The 18,475-nt window shown below is 45.8% G+C and overlaps 1 protein-coding gene across 1 annotated transcript; it reads right to left on the bottom strand.

The window, feature by feature from the left end:
- Positions 1-1,335: 1,335 nt before the first annotated feature.
- LOC132864381 (zona pellucida sperm-binding protein 4-like) lies at positions 1,336-2,926 on the bottom strand. Its single transcript, XM_060897805.1, has 7 exons — positions 2,659-2,926; positions 2,404-2,591; positions 2,226-2,323; positions 1,998-2,155; positions 1,719-1,911; positions 1,504-1,651; positions 1,336-1,419 (listed from the first exon to the last, which is right to left on the bottom strand). Exons 1-7 carry the CDS (start codon positions 2,924-2,926, stop codon positions 1,336-1,338), a joined length of 1,137 nt encoding a protein of 378 aa, XP_060753788.1.
- Between the last annotated feature and the right edge of the window lie 15,549 nt (positions 2,927-18,475).

Here is an 18,475-nt window from a genome sequence, read left to right as displayed (position 1 = left end):
AGAACAATAAGAAAATAACTTGAGGCATAAAATGCTTCAAAGTGTCATCAGTTTAGCGAGACTAAATACAGGAACTCCGACAACAATCTGATTGACATTTTGGGCAAAAAATTTAAAAATCTTTCCAGAAATTAGAAATGACATAGTACCTTAAAGGTAGATTTACTATTGCTTGAAGTGTGCATGTGACAAATGTTTCTCCTAAAAAATTCTGAATGCAAGAATCACGTGGGTCTTTTGTGCCAGAGCACATTGTCAAACATAAGCCTCAAGTCCCTTTGCCATGTCAAATGATACTGCCTCACTCTGGAAGCTCTTAAAAGGGATATACCCTGGTTTAAGACTACAATAATGTAATAGAGGCAAAAAGTCAGTGTAACCAAAGACTATCATGTCGTTATTCCCATTACACCCTTAGTACCACACAATCTTACCACTTATTGCTGTAACATGATTTCATTTTACAGAAGTACACTTTTGTCTCTCTCTGAGTCAGTATCTGTTTTTCACATACAATGGTAAGAAATATGCAGACAAGAATTACCTACCCACTAATTCTTGGCAATACATCCTCCTGATCATGGCTGGCACTTGACCATGTCCACCACTGCCTCAATCCCATACATGCACCATATGAAATATTCCCATAAAATCAGTTATTAGTTTCATTGATATTTGTAGGATTGGTAAAGAAACCTACAGATGAACTAATTGCTACAACATTTGATAGATCTGGAAGGCTCTGGCAACTGTCACAGCTAGAAACCATATGTATCTCAATGTAATATGACAATGTGGGAATGAAAAACCCACAGTGTTGGAAATAGTGATAAGTGAAATCTACAGTTTGTTAGCCACAAAAGTTGTACCATAGTTACAGTCCAGTTAAGCAGGAGCCATGCCCAATTAGTTGCTCCAAGCTGTAAAGCCACATGGCTTCTACTTGGCTGTACCCACACTTTGTGGAAAAGATTGAAACCCCCTGTACCTAGTCTGCCTAGATTAATCTACAGCATCAGGTGGTGTACCAATTTAGGGGAACATGTGTACAAATCTCCAAATGATGCACCAAGTTACTGCACCCAAGGATAATAGGAGACTACCCCACCCACTTACAAAGCCATAGCCAAGACAGATACATTGAGAAATCAAGCCAGAGTTGCAACTTTATTCAACAGATTCATCTGAAACTTGGGTAAAGATCACTCCACCACTAGACACTATTACTGATGCACCAGGAGAGCTCCCTTCTGCTGTTAGAACAGCCCTCCCTGAGAAGAAAAAGAAAAGGAGTCCATAAGCCAGTCAAGGGGAGAAACAAGCCATGTAAAGGGTCTACCTACTTCTTCTGGTGCACATGGGTTCACAAGAATCTTGTGCAGTTGGAACACAGACAGATGTACTGCAGTGGATGTAGAGCTAAGGGGGAGGGGAAGCCACAACCAGAATGAGCAATAGAACACCTTTCCTTATAAAAAGCAGGAAGATCAAGCAAGCATTTACCATCTCTCGCACTGGAGTCACAGAGGTCTGATCCACAAATGTAAACATCTTCAGGACAAAACGTCTGAAATGGGTAGGGTATGCAAGTCCAGATGCCCCAGTCACTGGTATCAGCTTGGTCAAGTAACGGTCATCCTTGTATGGACATCTATGGATAACAAGGTTATGGCTGTTCAGGTCAGAGACTGAGCAAGAGAGACATGTTAAGAACTTACCCATTCACCAGAAGGTCCCATTGGGGAAGGCTATAGGGGTTAGGGGAAGCAGTTGCCCAGCAGCTACCCAAAACCAGGACAATATTTGGGTCAGTTCTCCCAGCAATGTGCACCTCAACATACACAGGCTCCCTCAGAACCTTTGTCACAGGGTAGTCCATAGCACTGTAGTAGGAGGTATAGGCTACTTGTTCTGTTGGGAGAGAGGGAAGGGAACCCAGTTCTTGTTGAAGCCATTGACAAATTCAGACTGCATGACAATATCCACAGGTTGCTCACCTTCTGCACAACCCTTGGTGACACAGGAGCCTTTTCCTAGTCTTAGTTCTACTTGGAATGGTCCAGAAGCAACAACAGGCAGAGGATCAAGATTGGACGATGTTCCAATGGACAAAGCCCCAAAGCCAACACCTGAATATTTGCACTGGAAAGCAAGCCTACAAAAGGACAAAGTTAGATCAGTAAAAGCTTTAGAGAATCTTTTCCAATGAGGATTATTTAGCTTACTCAAAGTGAGTGTCTCTTGTAACAGAGCCACGATCTCCAACTTCAACTTCATAAGAGGAAAGCATCTGGTTTTCATAGACCACATAACCAGGTTGTACCTAGACAGATTGGAGAGCATGCTTTCTGAACATGATAAGAAAATTAAGACCATCTGGGGGGGGGGGGCACAAATACAAACCTTCATGGTAGTCCCACAAGCAGTTACAGGAAACTGGTATATAGCAAAGGCTGTATTGGAGTCAATAGGACTACAGGGTCCAGTGTTCCCTCCCAACAGGCTGATAGAATCCAGGCTTATCCTGGGAAGTGTGGTGTCTCTGGCCACCACCAACACAAACTGGCCATCAAGGGTACACTGGACAGTCACTAACACCAAGAGAGGAGTCAGTTTATCCTTTACTAGATAAAAGTCAAATAGAACATGGACACTTACCTGTTTTTCCATAATAGCACCCCTGGCCATCAAAACAGCAGTTGATAGCATTGCATTGAGTAGCCTTTATACCAGGTTCCCCACAAGGAACCCTTTCATAGCCCTGCACTTGACATTTATCAACCTGGCCAGGTGTCTGTGGCTGCAAAGTAGGCTTCAAGGGAAGCCAAGGACCTTGAGGAGGCAATTTCACAGGTAGCAAGGATGCAGATATACTGCTCACAAGAAGAAACCCCAAACCCACCAAACTTAACCTTGTAGTTGCCATTATCCCTAAACTATTCCACATCAACATCTACCTAGTGCGCAACAGTGGCCTTTTATTGTGTTTTTCATCCTGCTTGTGACTGGAGTCTCCTCCTACTCAACTAGTCATTAATAGTGTTCCAGCTGTGTGCAATTATTAACTGAATTAATCACTGCCTTCATGTTTTGGTGGTCATTTTGAGAACTGTTTGAAATAGATATTTGTTCAGCGAATTGTCATGGTAATTGTGAGAGTAGGATAATGCCAAGAGCTGCAACCTGAACCATGGCAGCTAATCAACAGACACCCCCCCCCCACCCCCGTTTCCAGATGCTTTCTGTTAAATAATTAATTTTTTTTACATTTTTTATAATCTTTACTTTCTCTGCATGTATTAAATTTACTTTAATTTTATTCTATTTTATTCCGCTGGTTTCTTTTTCTTTTTCTCCTTTTTTCTTTTTGGCGTTTTATTATTTTATTTCTACTATTGTTTAATTCTTATTATTCTCTTTTAATTCTTTTAATTAATTGTTTTAGATTAAAAATAAAATTATTTTATGTAATTTTATTTCTCTATTGTTTACTGTTTTTGTTTTTGCTTCTGTAAAGCACATTGAACTGCCATTGTGTATGAAATGTGCTATATAAATAAACTTGCCTTGCCTTGCCTTTAATGAATGCATATAAATTAGCAATACATTTTTCTTGAAACAAATTGGTCAAAATCAGTATATTGAAAAGGTGCATGAGCTGAACATAAAGTTTAAACATTAACAACAAACACTTCATATTTTAATTTCTTCTAATGTTAAAATTGCCTCAATATTAAAATTGCTAGTGCAGAGATCACTTTATTCTTCTTCTCAATATCCACATACCAAGTATCTGTACATTTTTGAAACAATGTCATGTTTATTTTTTAAATGTATAGTATTTTTTTTAGTCTGGACTGTGAAGGTCTGCTCGTAGCTCAGGTTACTTTTATTTTGACAGTTTTTTTCCTTGTAGTGTATCAGTGTCACTCCAATCACAAAGATGTAATGAGGCAAAAATATAAAATAAATGTTGCCCTGCACAATAAACTACATTACATTACATGGCATTTAGCAGATGCTCTTATCCAGAGCGATGTACAATGAGTGCAAAAGTCAGGTACAAGAAGTGCTGAACTTCTCGACAAGAAAGTTCTAGTGCCAACTGTACAAGTGACAGAATAACACTTCATGATGATGAACGAATATTGGCTAGAATACACTCAATGAAAATGGACTTCATCAAGTTGAGAGAGGCTCAAGTTCGCTTCAAAAAGGTACATATTTGGGCTAACTGCAGCATGTTCTTCACTAATTACAATATTTACCATAGAGGAACATACTAACCAGGATTTGATGTGTAGGATCCATTGGCTCTGTCATATTTTATGTCACAACTTGAGTACTGAAGTAGCAATGTGAATGTTGCTGTGATTAGCTCCTCCTCTCGCGGCAAAATGATGTAACTGGGTCAGTGCACGGTCAATGAAAACTGCACACGGACTTCCTCTGTCTGCTTGACTGTGTAAAGCGAGCGATTTCATGCACATTATTTGCTTTAATCCCCTCAAATTAAATAACTTCCCAGCCACAGAATGGCCTGATATTTTGTGAGATATTACAGAAATAAACATACATCACAATGACCACATTTCAGAGTGAACTAAATTTCACCGATTTTATGAAATCGAAAGGCCGTCTTGCTTTAACAGGATCCTTTTGATTGTCTAATGTTGATTGCTAAAGCACTGAGCTGGCAGATGGGGAAATCACCTCAGAACTGCTGGTTTCAGAAGGATTCATGAGCATGGCTGCATGAACTCGTGTCACCAAACCATCAATCTCTTTTGTCAAACTTATGAGATGAGCTCAATATTCCATAGCATCCGATCTCCTTTTTATGTCTTCCAGCTCCCCCCCCCGCACAGCTTCTTGAGAGCTATGGCCTAATGGCTAGAGAATCAGCTTTGGGACCAAAAGGTCATTAGCTCAATTCCCTGGACCAGCCAGAATGGCTGAAGCACCCTTTACCCTAAGAAAAGGCACCTAAACCCAAACTGCTCCCCAGGCTGCTCTGGGCATGTTGTATGTGACTCTGGATAAGAGTACGTGTTAAATGGCATTAAAGTAATAGCTTTAATATAACACAATAAAACACAGGTGGTCTAATTTGCATAGGTATTCATAGTTCCTAGCATTATTAATGAAGGTAAAATACAGATGTTTTCAGGTCATGTTTCTCATGATTGTGTTAAAGGTTTAAAATAACATCTTCATGGCTACTTGAATAGGAACAATGTATCCAAGTGTTCTTGTGAACATTCACTGTGTTAAGCTAATTTGTAACAAACTGCACTTACACAAAGTGGTAAAGTGACAAACTTGGAGCTTGGAGTGTTTAAATAAATTTGTGTTTTTAATCAAAAGGATTTAATTCATTGGTGGTGCATATCATCCGCTTTCATCCTGTTAGATGAGGTTCAGACGATGATGTTCTCTATGATACACAGCCTGCAGAATACACATCACAATCATTCCAGTGTAGATTCAGTAACTTCAAACACCTCCACTCCACAGTATATATTTACACCACAGTCCACTGATTGGTCAGAAGGTTATCCTGTTCTACAGGGTCGCAGGCAAGCTGGAGCCTATCCCAGCTGACTATGGGTGAAAGGCGGGGTACACCCTGGACAAGTTGCCAGGTCATCACAGGGCTGACACATAGACACAGACAACCATTCACACTCACATTCACACCTACGGTCAATTTAGAGTCACCAGTTAACCTAACCTGCATGTCTTTGGGGGAAACCGGAGCACCCAGATGCAGACATGGGGAGAACATGCAAACTCCACACAGAAAGGCCCTCGTCAGCCACTGGGATTGAACCCAGGACCTTCTTGCTGTGAGGCGACAGTGCTAACCACTACACCATTGTGCCGCCCTGGTCAGAAGGTGCTGATTAATTTCCTATAACAGCAGCTCTGACAATAGTGACAATAGCTTCACATCACAGCTTTATATTAATAAACTCATTCTAATACATCATCATTTCTATAGCAACAGCTCCTCCACAGTACAGCGGATGCTCCACATAAGTAAATTAAAAACATGTAGTCATTGATATGATATGGTTTTCTGTAAATAAACATTTAGTTTGCATTTACAGAAGGAGTCTCCAGTGTCAGAGGTAAAACTGTAAGTTTTCATGTACATTTTCCAACATTTTAAGGACAGAGGAGTTTACACCTTGTGGTTTGTGATCTACTGTCATGGAAGCGAGGAACTTCATGGATGTTCCATAACATTAATTATTATACATACAGGACACTTTTTCAATGGAATAAAAACTCTATTCCCTTCTAGTGGGTTTCATTCATTTGGTTTGATAGCTTATTATTAGCTCATCTGGCTGACAGGTGATGAGTTTAGGCCATCATGTGTTGTCCTTCGTCCATCCGACAGCATCCATATTTCACAAAAATTGCTTCTTCTCTCTCAGTTCTTCACCGATTTTGATTCTATCTGGCATGAAGGTAGGGGTACCTAGGGTGCATATAACTTCTACCTCAATTTGCTGAATTACAATTATTAATAAATTTATGGGGGGCGGGACGGTGGTGTAGTGGTTAGTGCTGTCGCCTCACAGCAAGAAGGTCCAGGTTCGAGCCCCGTGGCCGGCGAGGGCCTTTCTGTGAGGAGTTTGCATGTTCTCCCTGTGTCCGCGTGGGTTTCCTCCGGGTGCTCCGGTTTCCCCCACATTCCAAAGACATGCAGGTTAGGTTAACTGGTGACTCTAAATTGACCGTAGGTGTGAATATGAGTGTGAATGGTTGTCCGTGTCTGTGTGTCAGCCCTGTGTCAGACCTCCAATTGACAAACGTCAGCTGGAGCAAATTACTGTGACTTTAGTCACAGTCTCTATCTAGTTCTTTTTATTATTACATATTTTCCTAATTGCTCTCCTTGCACACTGTATGTTTTGTTTTATTGCCCTATGTTAGTTGACATTTGATTTACTTTACACCTGCAATGTGTCTAATTTAATCATCACCTTGTCTTTTACACCTTCCATTTCACTCTCTCTTTTTTCCCTCCTATATGAAAGTGTTTTGGGCTAAATTTTATTTATTCAATGTGATATGCTGTACAACTTAAGTTATTATTATTTCCATGTCACATAGTGTATGTTATCTTCTTTGTGGTTTACACTGGTATGTTTACTGTCTGTTAAACCTCAACAAGAGCCTCAGACAGACAATACTTTTCTCAGTATGTGAGCTGGAGGCTCAAAAAGGCTGACTTCTGCAAAGTGCGTAAATCATATCGGATTCCAAGCTGTTCTAGATAATTCTTGAACTTCAGTGGTATTGACCCCAAGACGCCAACCACTGGTATCACTGTGACCTTACTCTCGGGCATTCTCCACAATCTTACAATCACCACCTTCAACTCAGTCTTACTCTTAACCACATCCGTCATGATCGGTGACATGAACTAAATTCTTCCTCCAATTCTCTCGATCCAACATTGCAGTCAATAACTCATCTCCTCTGAGCCCAGTGTCTTCTTCCAGAACATTGATTAGAGTTGTTTAGGGTCTCCCAATGTTTCTTTTTGCATCTGGAGTCCATAAAAGAACACGACCAGCAGCTTCTTCGTGTCTTGCCACATGACCAGCTAATGTTAGTCTGTGTTGTTGAATGATGGCAGAAAGGCGAGGATAGTTACCATATAGTGAGGTGTTGGTGGTATGCGATTGCCAAGAGACATTTTGGACCTTTCTCAACATGCGAGTGTATGTTCCATCAAGCTTTCTCCTTAGAGACTTGGTTAATGTCCAGGATTCTGCACCATAAAGAAGAATTGACTCCACGGTTGTCTTGAACAGTCTAATTTTGGTTGATTTTCTAACTGGTGAATGACTTTTGACAATGAGTGCAGCGCACCCCAAGCTTTGCTGATCTTAGTGTCAATGTCATGGGCTGTATTGATGTGGCCCCCAAGATATAGGAATTCATCTACCTTGTCAATTTCCTGCCCATCTAGTGAATTAATTGACTCCTGCAGTGACGGATTTAGGTGAATGAATTTTGTCTTTTTGGCATTTAGGTAGAGACCAATGTTCTGGGATTGTTCCTGTACATGGTGAAGCAATTCTTCTGCTTTCTAGATTGTGTCTTCAAGAAGAGCATTGTCATCAGCATGAGCGAATTCCTGAAGGACCTTTGCCGAATATCTTCTGCTTAGTCGCCATTTTAGCGTTAGACCATCAGACGGAGTGAAAGCTTTCCTCAGTGCATAGTCTAGACAGATGATAAATAAGAATGGGGCTAGCGGATCTCCTTGCAGGACTCCAGTATCGATGTTAAAGGGATCCGTATTGCCTTCTGGTGTTATAACTAAAGGAGATGTGTTGATATACATAGTTTTTATCACTTCAACGATTACAGGAGGGATGCCATAAGCCAGAAGGATTTGCAGCATTTTCTTTCTGTCTATTGAGTCAAAGGCTTTCTTAAACGTCAATGAAAATCAAAACTGTCTCTTTCTTGTGATTGGAGATTTCCTCTACAATTCTTCTTCTAGCCATAATGTGAGATGTTGTAGATCGGGATTTTCTGAAACCATTTTGACCAGGACTGAGAAGTTCATCTACAACCGGTCTAATTTTATTCAGGATCATCTGGTTGTATATTTTGGCTGCAACAGCAGTTAAGCTGATACCTCAGTAGTTGTCACATACAGTGAGGTCACCTTTCATTGGTACTGGAACTATTCCCAAAATTCCCCACTCATCTGGTCTATGGCCATAGCCATTCAACTAAGAGTAGGCATCAATCTTATCTGTTTGTTTTGTAATGATGTTGTGATCTGCTGGGAGGGCCACATCAATGATCTGACTGATTATTTTCTTGATCTAATACTACTATATCAGGACGTCGATGTCCAATGACTCTGTCAGTTGGAAAATCATAGTCCCAAAACAACTTCGATTTGCCTTCCTCTTCCATCACCTTCATTATTATTATTATTATTATTATTATTGGGTGGCATGGTGGTGTAGTGGTTAGTGCTGTCACCTCACAGCAAGAAGGTCCGGGTTCGAGCCCCGTGGCCGGCGAGGGCCTTTCTGTGCAGAGTTTGCATATTCTCCCTGTGTCCGTGTAGGTTTCCTCTGGGTGCTCCAGTTTCCCCCCACAGTCCAATGACATGCAGGTTAGGTTAACTGGTGACTCTAAATTGATCGTAGGTGTGAATGTGAGTGTGAATGGTTGTCTGTGTCTATGTGTCAGCCCTGTGATGACCTGGTGACTTGTCCAGGGTGTACCCCACTGTGGCAGTGGGGGTGTGGTTAAGCATCGGTCTGTGACTGTAGGGCGGAGTCAGGGAAGGTAAGTTGCAGAATCACTACACCTGATGTCCATTAACCTGTGTTTGTGTGTCTTCCCAGCGACCATGCCCTATATAAGGAGAGAGAGAGCAGAGGAAGGGAGCTCTCTCCCTAACCAGACGGCTGATGAGTGTGTGAGTGTGTCTGAGTGTCTGGGAGAGTGAAACGCTGAAAAGTGTTGTAATAAAGAGTTTTTGGAAACTCAGTTCTGGCTTGCTGTGCTTCTGTGCTCCACCCACCTGCGCAAAGTTCTACAGTGGTGCCGAAACCCGGGACAGAGCACAGAGAAGAACAGTCCCATGGAGTCCTCCCCCTTCGCAGACCTGGTCCACGCCCTCGGCATGGCCCAACAGAGCCAGCACCAGGCGCTGGTCGCCCTCCCAAAGGAGCAAGAACAACAGTTTGAAGCCCTGGTGCTGGCGCAACAGGAAGATCGACAGGCGTTCCGGCACCTCCTTGTGTCGGCAGGGTCCACCACCTCCACTGCCGCGGGCCCACCCCACCTCACCCTAATGAAGATGGGCCCGCACGATGATCCCGAGGCCTTCCTCGCACTATTCGAACAAGCAGCAGAGGCCTTGGGCTGGCCGGTGGAAAAATGCGCAGCACGCCTCCTCCCCCTGCTAATGGGCGAGGCGCAGCTGGCCGCGCTACTGCTCCCTGACTACAGCCGGCTGGTCTATGCAGACCTGCGCCGGGCTGTCCTCCAGCATGTGGGGCACACCCCCAAACAACAACGCCAGCGCTTTCGTGCTTTACGCCTAGAGGAGGTCGGCCGGCCGTTCGCGTTTGGCCAGCAACTCCAGGACACCTGCCGGCGGTGGCTGAGGGCTGACAACCGCGACACCGAGGGAATCATCGATCTGGTGGCACTGGAGCAGTTCATCGTCCGGCTTCCTGAATGAACAGCAGAGTGGGTCCAGTGCCATTGCCCGGCGTCACTGGATCGGGCCATCGAGTTGGCGGAGGATCATTTGGCGGCTGTTCCCACGGCAGGATTGCAGATCTCCTCTTCTCCTCTCTCTCTCTCTCTCTCTCTCTCTCTCTCTCCCTCCCCTTCTGTGTCTCATCCTCGCCCCGTTCCCCCACCACGGAGGCGGGGGCTGGCTCCACCCCAGCCAGCCCACCGCACCCGCGGTGCCCTCCTGTTTCCCACTTCTGTGTCTGTCTGTCTTCCCCCTCAGGTGAGTGAGCCCCAGAGCGCTGGTGCAGAGAGAAAGCCCAGGCCAATTTGCTGGTGCTGCGGGGAGCCGGGGCACCTCCAGCATCAGTGCTCGGTAATGGAGGTGGGCATGGTGGTCCGGATCCCCGATGCGCCAGGAACCGCCCTTGATCGGGCCGGAGTGTATCGCATACTGGTGAGTGTCCAAGGGGATACGTATCAGGCTTTGGTGGACACTGGCTGCAATCAGACATCAATCCACCAAAGCCTGGTGCAAGACGAGGCATTGGGGAGAGCACAATTGGTGAAGGTGTTGTGTGTGCATGGGGATGTTCACAACTACCCTTTAGTGTTGGTCCACATTCTATTTCGAGGGGAGAAATTTAGTATAAAGTCGGCGGTTAATCCTCGCCTTACCCACTCGATAATTTTGGGGACTGATTGGCCGGGATTTCGGGTTTTAGTGAGTCATTTAGTGAAGAGTGGGTCCTGCCGTAGTTCAGCAGGGGGAGGTCCCGGAGTGGCTTTGGCAGGAGCAGCTGTCACAGAGCTGTCTATATCATCACCACATCAGAGTGAGGAGCAACAGGCTCCTCCTCCCTCTCTCGGGGAATCCCTCACGGATTTCCCGTTAGAGCAGTCGCGAGACAAGACTCTGCGGCATGCGTTTGACCAAGTGAGAGTAATCGATGGTCAAACGCTCCAGCCAAATGCCACCCCGTCCTTCCCCTATTTCTCCATTATGAGAGATAGATTATACCGAGTGACGCAGGACACTCAGACTAAGGAAACGGTCTTAGTCCAAATCGATCGCCAACTGTATGGGCTATTGGGAATTAAGCCAATCCGCACCAGCGTTTATCACCCACAAACGGACGGTTTAGTCGAACGGTTCAACCGCACCCTCAAAAATACAATTAAAAAATTCGTAAGCGAGGATGCACGCAATTGGGATAAATGGCTCGAACCCCTGCTATTCGCAGTGCGAGAGGTCCCACAAGCCTCCACGGGGTTTTCCCCGTTCTAATTATTATATGGGCATAAGCCGTGCAGCATCCTAGATGTACTGTGGGAAAATTGGGAGGCAGGACCTTCACCAAGCAAAAACAAAATTCAATACATTATTGACCTGTGCGCAAAACTCCACACACACACACACACCCAACCCAGGAGAATTTGCAGCAGGCCCAAGAACGGCAAATCCGCCTGGGTACGACAGGGGTACGCGCCTTAGGGAGTTCGCACCAGGAGATAAAGTACTCGTACTGTTGCCCATGTTGAGCTCCAAATCGATCGCCAAGTGGCAAGGACCCTTTGAGGTCACACGGCGAGTCAGGGACGTTGACTATGAGGTGAGGCGAACGGACGGGGTGGGACGCTACAGATTTACCACCTCAATCTGCTAAAACTCTGGAACGAGGAGGTCCCCATGGTGTTGGTGTCAGTGGTTCCAGAGAAGTTGGAGCTGGGGCCGGAGGTTCAAAAAGGAACATTGACATCGCTTACCTCTTCGGTCCCCTGTGGAGACTACCTCTCCCTGACCCAACTCACGGAGGTTGCCCAGTTGCAGACTGAATTTTCGGACGTGTTCTCACCCCTGCCCGGCCGCACCCACCTCATAGAACACCACATTGAGATACCCCCAGGGGTGGTAGTGTGCAGCCGCCTTTACAGGCTACCCGAACAAAAGAAAAAGGTGGTTCGGTAAGAACTCGAGGCCATGCTTGAAATGGGCATCGTCGAGGAGTCCCACAGTGACTGGAGCAGCCCGGTGGTCTTGGTTCCCAAAGCCGACGGGTCAGTCCGGTTCTGTGTGGACTATAGAAAAGTCAACGCGGTGTCTAAATTCGACGTGTACCCAATGCCTTGCATTGACGAGTTGCTGGATTGACTAGGCACGGCTCGCTTTTATTCGACACTGGATTTTACAAAGGGTTATTGGCAGATTCCCTTGACTCCATTATCCCGAGAAAAAATGGCCTTTTCCACACCGTTTGGCTTGCACCAATTTGTCACATTTCCTTTTGGGCTGTTTGGGGCGCCCGCTATGTTCCAGCGGCTTATGGACAGAGTCCTCCGCCCCCACGCCACCTATGCGGCTGCATACTTAGATGACCTAATAATCTATAGTAATGACTGGCCGCGGCATCTGCAACACCTGAGGGCCGTCCTTGGGTTGCTGAGGCGAGCAGGTCTCACGGCCAACCCAAAGAAGTGTGCGATTGGGAGGGTGGAAGTACGGTATCTGGGCTTCCACTTGAGGATTGGGCAGGTGCGTCCCCAAATTAATAAGACGGCAGCGATTGCGGCCTGCCCGAGGCCCAAGACCAAAAAGGGGGTGAGACAGTTCCTGGGGCTTGCTGGCTACTATCGTAGGTTTATACCTAATTATTCAGATGTCACCAGCCCGCTGACTTATCTCACTTAAAAGGGGGCACCAGATCCGGTCAAGTGGACGGAGCAATGCCAGCGGGCTTTCTCTGAGGTGAAGGCTGCACTGTGTGGGGGGCCACTGTTACACTCCCCTGACTTTTCTCTCCCATTTATGTTGCAAACGGACGCGTCGGACAGAGGGCTGGGGCTGTTTTGTCCCAGGAGGTGGAGGGGGAGGATCACCCCGTGCTGTATATCAGCAGGAAGCTTTCAGTGCATGAAGGGCGCTACAGCACAATCAAGAAGGAGTGTCTGGCCATCAAGTGGGCGGTCCTCGCCCTCCGCTACTACCTGCTGGGACACCCTTTCACCCTCTGTTCGGACCATGCGCCCCTCCAGTGGCTCCACCGCATGAAGGATGCCAACACGCAGATCACCCATTAGTACCTGGCACTCCAGCCCTTTAACTTCAAGGTGATCCACAGGCCAGGGGCGCAGATGGTCGTGGCAGACTTCCTCTCCCGTCGGGGGGGGGGGGGTCGGCTGCAGGCCGGTCAACTGCCCGGCCTGAGTCGGGTGGTGGGGGTATGTGGCAGCAGGGGCGTGGTCAAGCGTTGGTCTGTGACCGGAGGGCGGAATCAGGGAAGGTAAGTGGCAGAATCACTACACCTGATGTCCATTAACCTGTGTTTGTGTGTCTTCCCAGTGACCACGCCCTATATAAGGAGAGAGAGAGAGCAGAGGAAGGGAGCTCTCTCCCCAACCAGATGGCTGATGAGTGTGTGCGTGTGTCTGAGTGTCTGGGAGAGTGAAACGCTGAAAAGTGTTGTAATCGAGAGTTTTTGTAAACTCAGTTCTGGCCTGCCGTGCTTCTGTGCTCCACCCACCTGCACAAAGTTCTACACCCGCCTTTCGCCCGTAGTCAGCTGGGATAGGCTCCAGCTTGCCTGCGACCCTGTAGAACAGGATAAAGCGGCTAGAGATAATGGGATGAGAATGAGAGATTATTAATCTAACTCCGTGTAGTGGGCGGCATGGTGGTGTAGTGGTTAGCACTGTCGCCTCACAGCAAGAAGGTCTGGGTTCAAGCCCCGTGGCCGGCGAGGGCCTTTCTGTGCGGAGTTTGCATGTTCTCCCTATGTCCAGGTGCTCCAGTTTCCCCCACAGTCCAAAAACATGCAGGTTAGGTTAACTGGTGACTCTAAATTGACCGTAGGTGTGAATGGTTGTCTGTGTCTATGTGTCAGCCCTGTGATGACCTGGCGACTTGTCCAGGGTGTACCCCGCCTTTCGCCCATAGTCAGCTGGGATAGGCTCCAGCTTGCCTGCGACCCTGTAGAACAGGATAAAGCGGCTAGAGATAATGAGATGAGATGAGATGAGATGAGATGAGACTCCGTGTAGTGTCTTCAAATGTCCACTAGATGGCATTAATACACAACGAACAAGCAACACAACATTGTCCAACACCAATTCCAAAAAAGTTCGGACACTGTGTAAAACATTCATAAAAACAGAATGCAAAGATTTGCAAATCATGGATACCTGATATTTCATTGAAAATAGTACAAAGACAACATATCAAATATTGAAACAGAAATTTTATTGTTTTTTGAAAAATATATGCTCATTTTGAATTTGATGTCAGCAACATGGTTCAGAAAAGTTGGGACAGGGACAACAAAAGACTGAAAAAGTTATATAATGCAAAAAACCTACAGTAATTTGGTTAATTAGCAACAGGTCAGTAAAATAATTGTGTTAGTAATGGTGTTGTGAGTCAGAATGCAAAGCGAACTACAAACATGGCTTCCCAAGACTACAACGCCCAAGGTTCTCAGTGTCCCCTGTCTCCAGCTTATTAACTTCAGCTGTCTCTCATTAACAATCATCAGCAATGCTACTTAAGCCTCTCCCTCACTCACCTTCAGTGTGAAGTATTGTTCTGTGTCTTTCCAGTTGTAGTAAGCCTTTCTAGTCTACCTGCTTTCCTGTTATTGAACTTTTGCAATGGTTTTTTGTTATCTGTCTCTGTCCTCTCTCTGATATCCTGCTTGCTGATCGACTGATCCTTGCATGGCTTTGATTATGAGTTTAATCACTGATTTGGCTACGCTTCTTGTTTGCATCTCTGCTCTCCCCTGCACTTATATCTGTGACTGCCTGTAATCTGACTTCGCCTCATTATGGATGTAGCAGAGGAGGTGAAGTAAACAGCTCTGAATGCTCAGGGTAGAGCCCTGCACTCCCGCCGGATGCAAGCAGTGTGACGTGGGACAAATTTTGAAAGCTCGTTGCGGGCGGGAGGGGGAGTGTACAATGCGGGAGCGGGCGGGAGAGGTGATAAGCTGCAGTCCTGCTAACTAAAAATGTGTTTAAAATAAAATTTATAAGTTATTAATTATTCTATCATAGAATAGAATAGAAAGCCTTTATTGTCATTATACAAGTACAATGCGATTTAAAGCTTCACCATACAGTGCACACATAAATACTAAAATAGACATAGGAAAATATGTACAATAAAACTAAGAAAACTACTACTAAAAAAAAAAACTACTGACAACTATACATAAACTTGTGCAAGTCCCTGAAGGAACACAGGTGCATAACAGTAACAGGGTTGAGAATAAAGTGACTAGCTGCATCAAGTGATAGAGGTAGCATTGGCATGTACAGATGCCTATTTTCAGTATGTAGGCAACTAAAAAAAAATGATAGTGCAATAAGACAGTTTACAGATAGCTATGATATTAATAGTGCAAATATGAGTTTACAGTACTTAAAATGACAGAAAAGTGTATGTCTAAGAACAGATGAACTGACTTGATATGATAGTGCAATATGACAGTCTTGTGGCATTTACAGTGCAAATATGACAGTTTACAGTGCAGGCCCGGCACCAGGAACAGTTTACTAAGGGGTCAATTAGAAATCGCAAATGTTTTTCATATAGTGTGTGGTAGTGATGGCTGTCTGACAACGTGTTTCAAACAATTAACTGCGCCAACCACAGCCCCGAAGGTTGCTTTAGTACGGGAAAATCATGTGACCTATTACCAGGGCAGTTGCGCTTTATCAACTCCCGTGCCCACCTGTTAACCCTCCCCTCCAATTTTCTCACAGACACGCGTTACAACCGGAAAGATGCCAAACATAAAACAACACACACAAACCTACAGGCAAGTCCTTTAAATTTAAAATGCATACAAATAGCTCCGCGGCATGAAAACAAAACGTCAATGCAAGTCTAAGGTACTTGGCTTGGCGGCCAAAATCATAATTTAAAAAAATCAACAGACCCCGTGGCTGCACCAGTAATAGCCTTCCTGACTTGCACCGAGTCAACGCTAACCACTTAATCTGCGATCCCAGTTTAGGCGTGTAGAGGACAAAACACTCTGAAGTGATGAATTTTCACCCCCGCTGCATGGGGGGTGACGTCAACGACACATATTCTTACGCTATTTGCGCACAAAGCAGACCATATATGAACACATACACCAACATAAACGGAGATAAACTTAGCCTACAAAGAAAGAAAATGGATTCACAATATTTTGATTGAATTAGTTTAATTCGGTGGGGGAAAGACTATTCCCGTAAACTTGACTGCATATTGCAGAGATAGTGCACTTTTAAGTGTACATGTAAAACCCCCACCCGCATGACCCCTCCCCTTGTCCTTATCACAGGTCTGTGTGTGCGCAGCTGTGTCAGCATTTCACACATACACCCACAATAACTAGTAGTCCCCAGTAGTTAGGATTGATACATATGTCTAAAACAGGATTAATATTAAATTCAGGCTATTTGAAATAATCCTACCTTAATACAGTTGAATTCTACGATTTATTAATACATCTATTATACATTATATTTTCATAAGAAAACAAGTGATCTGAGTCTCCGTTGAGGGAGCGGGGCTGTAGCCACGAGGGGGCGACGCCCCCTTTTGCCCCCCCCCACGGCACCGGGCCTGTTACAGTCTGACAAGGAGAGACTAGGTTGAGATCAAGTGGTTAGCAGCATTGTGGTGATGGTTACCTTGTCAGTGGTGTTCAAGCATGACAGTTCCTCAGTGCAAACTTGAGTTGAGTATTGTGACAGCTCTTGGAAAGAAACTCTCCCTGAGTCTGTTTGTTTTGGCTGGTATGGCCCTGTAGCGCCTGCCAGAGGGCAACAGGTCAAAGAGGTGGAAGCCAGGGTGTGTATTGTCTCTTATGATGCTCTTTGCCCTGCCTAGCCACTGGGAGTTGTAGATGGTGGACAAAGGAGGTAAAGGGCAGCCTATGATCTTTTGTGCTGTGTTAGTCACCCTCTGCAGTCTTTTCCTGTCCGCTTCTGTGCAGCTTGAGTGCCACACTGACACAGCATAGGTCAGCAGGCTCTCAATGGCTGACCCGTAGAAGGTCACCAGCAGGTTTGTATCAAGTTGCTCCTTCCTGAGCACTCTCAGGAAGTGTAGTCTCTGCTGCGCCTTTTTAACCAGTGCGGTGGTGTTGGCTGCCAGGAGAGGTCAGCAGAGATGTGGACCCCAAGGAATTTGAAGGATTCCACTCGCTCCACGCGTTCGCCGTTGATGTACAGGGGGGCAGGGGCGGCTTTGTTCCGTCGGAAGTCCAGGATGAGTTCCTTAGTTTTGGAGATGTTCAGCGCCAGGTTGTTGAAGGCACACCACTCGCTGAGTCTAAGGACCTCATCTCTGTAGGCCGCCTTGTTCCCCTCTGTGATCATCCCCACCACCGTTGTGTCATCTGTGAATTTCACAATGATATTCTCAGGGTGGGTGGGTCTGCAGTCATGCGTGTAGAGTGAGTAGATTAGTGGGCTCAGCACACAGCCTTGGGGCGAGCCGGTGCTGAGCGTGCAGGTGGATGAGAGGTGGGGACCCAGCTTCACATGCTGGGGTCGGTTGACCAGAAAGTCCTTAATCCAGGAGCAGGTGGAGGGTGGGAGCCCTAGGTTGGCCAACTTGGGGATAAGAATGTCCGGTATTATTGTGTTAAAGGCTGAGCTGTAGTCAATGAAGAGCATCCTGACATAGCTCCCCTTTTTCTCGAGGAGGGCTGTGGTTATTGCATCTTCAGTGGATCTGTTTGGCCGGTATGCAAACTGTTGTGGGTCGAGGGTGGGGGGGAGACAGGCTTTGATGTGTCTCATCACCAATTTTTCAAAGCACTTTGTGATGACTGGAGTGAGTGCTACTGGGCAGAAGTCATTGAGGTTGGTTGCCGGTGACTTTTTGGGGACTGGGATAATGGTGGCCGATTTTAGGCAGGCTGGGATGTTGGCTTGTTCCAGTGACAGATTGAAAATGTCAGTGAAGACTGGAGCTAGCTGGTCAGCACATGCCTTGAGTACTATCCCTGGTACTCCATCCGGTCCTGTGGCCTTTTTGGGGTTGACAGCATGGAGCACACGTCTCATGTCCTCCACCTCCACGGTGAGTGGGGTGGTGTCAGAGGTTGGTGTGGGTTGTAGTGGGGGTTGGGGTGGTGTGACCGAGTTCTGAGCTTGGGACTCAAAGCGGGCAAAAAAGCTGTTTAGCTCTTCTGCCAGTGCCGCATCTGAGTCCCCAGGTGTCACAGCACAGCCCTTG

This window comes from Neoarius graeffei, chromosome 17, assembly GCF_027579695.1.
Source record: "Neoarius graeffei isolate fNeoGra1 chromosome 17, fNeoGra1.pri, whole genome shotgun sequence".
Taxonomy (NCBI): Eukaryota; Metazoa; Chordata; class Actinopteri; order Siluriformes; family Ariidae; genus Neoarius; species Neoarius graeffei.
This window is presented reverse-complemented; position numbering and strand designations above follow the sequence as displayed.

Bases quoted from the DNA above. Each gene is read 5' to 3' on its own strand.
- LOC132864381 (XM_060897805.1), bottom strand. From the start codon at position 2,926: ATGGCAACTACAAGGTTAAGTTTGGTGGGTTTGGGGTTTCTTCTTGTG. The intron at 2,156-2,225 runs GTAAGCTAAATA...GTCCTTTTGTAG, and splicing joins ACAAGAGACACTCACTTTGA to GCTTGCTTTCCAGTGCAAAT. The intron at 1,912-1,997 runs GTGAGCAACCTG...CTCTCCCAACAG, and splicing joins CACCAAGGGTTGTGCAGAAG to AACAAGTAGCCTATACCTCC.